The 5,035-nt window shown below is 41.0% G+C and overlaps 2 protein-coding genes across 2 annotated transcripts; both read left to right on the top strand.

Annotated features, from left to right (window-relative positions):
* The first annotated feature begins 2,231 nt into the window (after nucleotides 1-2,231).
* Nucleotides 2,232-3,219, top strand: LOC128302917 (peritrophin-1-like). Its single transcript, XM_053039766.1, has 2 exons — nucleotides 2,232-2,241; nucleotides 2,283-3,219. The coding sequence occupies exons 1-2, from the start codon at nucleotides 2,232-2,234 to the stop codon at nucleotides 2,918-2,920; spliced, it is 648 nt and encodes a 215-aa protein (XP_052895726.1). The 3' UTR covers nucleotides 2,921-3,219.
* A 669-nt stretch (nucleotides 3,220-3,888) lies between these two features.
* Nucleotides 3,889-4,691, top strand: LOC128304726 (uncharacterized). Its single transcript, XM_053041941.1, has 2 exons — nucleotides 3,889-3,997; nucleotides 4,073-4,691. The coding sequence occupies exon 2, from the start codon at nucleotides 4,075-4,077 to the stop codon at nucleotides 4,633-4,635; it is 561 nt and encodes a 186-aa protein (XP_052897901.1). The 5' UTR covers nucleotides 3,889-3,997; nucleotides 4,073-4,074; the 3' UTR covers nucleotides 4,636-4,691.
* The last annotated feature ends 344 nt before the right edge of the window (nucleotides 4,692-5,035 follow it).

The following is a 5,035-nucleotide window of genomic DNA, read 5'->3' as shown; positions in this document are numbered from 1 at the left end:
TGATTCAGCAGTGACTGAAGTCGACCAGCCGAGGGGTAAAACAGATAGGCCGGTTGAGGAGACGGCGCCCGGTGGTGTGCAGGTGAAAACAAATAGGGTTTAAACTGCACCGTTCGCAAATGCATGAATATTTTTGCATATGTAGCACTGTTTCCATTGACACTAGCGTGGTTGGTGTGCTTCCTGTTGATATTTGAAGTGCTATTATTCTTTAATGTCGGCACAGTGACGTTTGTTTGCCCTTGGCTGGCGTATGCATTGGTTTTGGGTGATATCATTTTCATTTGCAACGGGTTTTGATAACTGTGGTAAGATTGATAAAAATCACCTTGTACAACCTGCACAATCAGCTACATTGATTGTACTATTGATAACGGACATTTATAAGTGGCTGGAGCAGTCCTGTCAAACGCAATGCTTTCCGCAATCTGGACGAACCAGACAAACACAATTTTGGGGTAGTTTATAAAGTTTATAATAGTTCCTACACCACACATGCTGTTGTAGACGGTCAACAAAGAAAGTGTCGTCATTAAAGTATATATGAAAACTGATGCAATTACAGGGATGTCAAACTTTCATTCGCTCTCGTGCCGGTTAGAACGTAGAATGCATTACGGGTCGGGTTGTATGTAGTGATAAGGTAAATGCTTATTTATCCGGAGTTCGGGTATACTCTGCAATAACTTGCAATAAAGCGATTTTGTTCGTGATAACAGACACGGCGGAGTAGAACGGTTAGTTCGATACTATAATCTTTATTTCCGAAGCGCAACTGATCGAATTTACAACGAGTTTACGTTCTTATATACATTGTTGAACGCCCGCCACCAGTGTCAAACTATAGCTATAGCTATAGTGAGCTATAGCTCAATAATACCTGATTGTGCAGGTAGTGTAGCATACTTTTATCAGTCTTGCCACAGTAAGTCTCCGGCGCACAGCAAACTGATGTAGGTGACGAAATGGTGAAGATCGGTATGTTGCTACAATTTATTATATCAATCATATATACTAACTCTAACAATATTTTGAATTAGCTTTGGCCGTTTGTTTGATGATGAATTTCGTGTCCGGTTTCACGGAAGAAGTATCCCCGTGCCTGGGAGACAAATTATATGTTCCTCATCCTACCGATTGCACGCGATACATTACCTGTATTGGAAGGAAAGCCTTCGAACAACGTTGCTCACCAGGTTCGGAATGGGATAATGTGAAGTCTACGTGCATTATATCAAAAGTACCAAAAAGCGACATGAGTAAAACTGGTTTGACACGCAAAGTGTCGACCGGTTCCGTTCAGATCAGCAGCCCGAAGTGGATGTCCCGCAATTTGCAGGAAGAATTAGATGATACGATATCTCATGTCGTTGCTTGGATTTGGAATCTGATTTTACGGACCTTGATTGCATTGATTATAATTGTTTGTGTTATCGTAATGTTGTATTTATTGTTAGTATTGCTCGTCACTGTATGTTGCATCGGTATTATAGTTGCAATTTTAATTGCTTTGATTGCGTTTCTTGTTAAGATTTTAATGATGCAACCAACAATTTCTTAATTTCTAGATAGATTAATTTAAAAAATCCATAATGCACTACATAAAATCATAATGTTGATGCATCGAAATAGTTGAACTCGTGTCTATCCGTTTTATTGCTGCTGTAACTGTAGCTCAGCTGTACACTATTTTAATGTTTAGCAAAAAAAAAAATCATTTGAAAATATGTAATATAATAATTATTGTTGGCTCATGCTAGACAAATTAATATCCCGAACACTTCGAAAAGATTATAACTATACAAGTTTGTTCATGAACGTATAATTTTACCAGCACCTGTTCCGACTTACAAATAATTAAACTGCACTTCCGTATCGTGACCTTCACAAGAGTTTACTTTATTTATATGTTTATGTTATGTATATAATGCAACTGGAACTAATAATAGTACCTAATGGAACTATACGTTGCGACTCATGGCATCACGGCGGTTGTAAAATAAAACATCAGTACAAACATTGCTGAGCAAATGGCTCGTGGTGACTGACATCGATACACTCTCCAGCCACTTGACTGTTTTACACTTGATGCGTTCTCTTCACAGCTTGAACCGGCGATAAATATATAAAGATAATATCCAGCTAATTGTGCAGGTTGTGGAGAAGATTTTTATCAGTCTCGCTATCGTAAGTCCCCGGCGCACAACAAATTAAGCAGAGTTGGTGACGAAATGGTGATCGGTACGTTTCGCAAATGCTTTCCGTCCATCGTGCATACTAACACGGAAATCTTTTCGTTTTCGGTTCAGCTTTGGCCGTTTGTTTGATGATGAATTTCGTGTCCGGTTTCACGGAAGAAGTATCCCCATGTCTGGGCGACAAGTTGCATCTTCCACATCCTACCGATTGTACGCGATACATTACCTGTATTGGAAGGAAAGCCTTCGAACAACGTTGCCCACCTGGTTCGGAATGGGATAATGCGGAGGTTACGTGCATTGTGCCAGAAGTGTCAAAATGTGGCGTTAGGCATAAACCTCCTCCACCGCATGTTAGCAAGTGTCCCCCGAAGCTGACCCGCTGTCCTGTGCATGCGAATCCAACCGAGGAAGTGATCTTTATTCCACACAGTGTTTGCCATAAATTCTACGCTTGTGTGTCGACCGTTCCCGTTGAGCTGAGCTGCCCGAAACGGCTCTACTGGAACCATGAGTCATGCAAATGTGACTATGAACATTCAGCCGGCACAGAGTGTGTGGTGGAGCGTCCGAAGCCAACGTTGGGGTTACCTTCGTTTCGTCGCGTACGCCGTTCGGAGGAAGAAGTGACCACAACGGTGTCACCGGAAGTGTCCGGTGCGGCTATTCGTGGCGTTACTTCGATTTTAGTGCTAATTGTGACGGTGGTGTTGAATGTATGAGACATTATAAAATAGGCTCAATTACTATTTTTTTGTGAAAATAATCATCCCAATAATAAAGGTATTCTTGTTGCCACACTGAGAATCAATTCGAAATGTGTTAATCGATAATAAATCGAAAATTCAATTGATTTAAACAAAAAGTTAAGAATATTGTGGGTTAAATAGTTTTTAATTTTTAGAATAGAAGTTAAATAGTAATAAATAGTAATAAATATGTAATACGAAGAGCGAAAAAAGAGAATGCTTAAAAAATGCGTAACGAATGAAGACCAAATCCAACAAATCGAGATTATAAATGATCGTTAAATATTCAATGCTTCTTATCGTATTGTAGAAATCATATTGGCATTGCAGAGCTCCGATCGACCATGCTGTGTATTAAAAATGACGAGAACAACCCCATGTTCTGAAAGACCCTTTTATTTTAACTAGTCTGGACGGAAATACAAACAAAACACATAACCAGCAGTTTTTGCGAAAACACACACACCAACTCCACCTCGCACAGGTTTGTTGGTAAACAATGGTATTGTTTTAAAGTGTACGGTTTAAACCAAAGCATGCTATGTTAACTGTTTTGTTTTTCGTTTGTATGTTTTCTGTTTGTGGGTGCGAGTTATGCAACTGATGAAGTTAAGCTTTTTAGATAGCGACGCATGGCATAATATTTTGAGCGGGTAGTTAAGAAGCAAGTCTCAGTCTGTTGAATAACATGGCTTTGGTGCGATCCGCTTCTGTGCCACTGTGCAACACGTGACGTTCTGGTCAAAGATGGACAGCGCAGTCTGCTGCATATTTGTACCGATGGGCACGTTCTGAAGTGGGAATTGTTTGGTGACTTCAGTCTCGCCGGGTGATAAGATGTCGCTGGTTCCGTGCACAATGCTTTAAAGCATAGCAAGGTGTACGCTGAGGTGTAGACAGGCCGAAAGAATGAAATAAGCTATATAAAGCAGAGCCCTGAACGAAACCCATCTAGCATTTCGTTATATCGTGTACTAAGAAACGCACAAAACCATACAGCCGGGGGAGATTATTTGTTGAAGCAGGTTTGACGCGATCCAGCAATTTACAGTGAGTGTACTACAGATTCTTCCCAAGTTTATGCTATTCAAAACTGATCAATACGGTTATTATTGATGTTTTCAGAGATGAAATACAATTTATTACTCGTACTGCTTGTGGCGGCGACATTTTCGACTGCAATTGCGTCTCCACGGCGCGCCCGTATGGCCAAACCAGAACACCCCACCACTGTAGTTCAAGAAGTGTCTGCAAACGATCAAGAAACCGTATCACCTTCAACGGAATTATCGGCCCAACCGGTAGAGGAAGTGCCGGAAGAAAATGTTCCCGAATCGCCAAAGGATATGCAGGAGTCAAAGAACGATGCTGACCCAACAGTAAGCAAACCGGATGATCACGACGTTGTAGAAACTGTTGTGACCGATGGTGAGACCGAAGAATCTGTCCCAAGCCAACCGGCTGACACTGCGCCAGTTGTGGAACAGGGTGAACCAGACGTGGCGGAAGATATGCAGCAGCATAAGCGGGTCGAAACCACCGAGAAGGAATCGAAATCATTTCTGAACCTGTTCCTAAACGGATTGGATCACATCAAGACGGCAATCAACGAGCTTCAAACAGGTGTGCAAACCTTCTTCATCTCAACCGATGCCGATGAAGCGGTGGCGGATGCGGTGTTGCCTTAGTTTGTGATATGTGGCTCTGTTTCCGGATGCAATTTTAGAAAAGCAATGAGGAAAAAAACTGCACAACAAACGCTTTCTCAGTCATTAGCTGTAAGAAGGATAATCTTAAGCGGTATGTTAGCCAGTTGTTTGTTTCATACTGTGTCTCGAACGTCCATGCAATAAAGTAAGCTATAGGCTTTGGTTTTGTAACATACGGTGGTAATGGTTTAGATCAGTGTGTGATGATGTGTTTCTTTTTTGCGATAATTAGTTGAATTTAATGAACAGAATATTGCTTTTGTAGTATACAATTTGGCTCTAAAATTAGTCTCGCATTAATTTTGCTCGCGTTTACGTTAGCACTGAATATTGTCACTACAAACTGGACGTAGAAATGGAAGCAAAAGACAATAAATAT

The sequence above is a fragment of the Anopheles moucheti genome, chromosome 3 (assembly GCF_943734755.1).
Source record: "Anopheles moucheti chromosome 3, idAnoMoucSN_F20_07, whole genome shotgun sequence".
Taxonomy (NCBI): Eukaryota; Metazoa; Arthropoda; class Insecta; order Diptera; family Culicidae; genus Anopheles; species Anopheles moucheti.
This window is presented reverse-complemented; position numbering and strand designations above follow the sequence as displayed.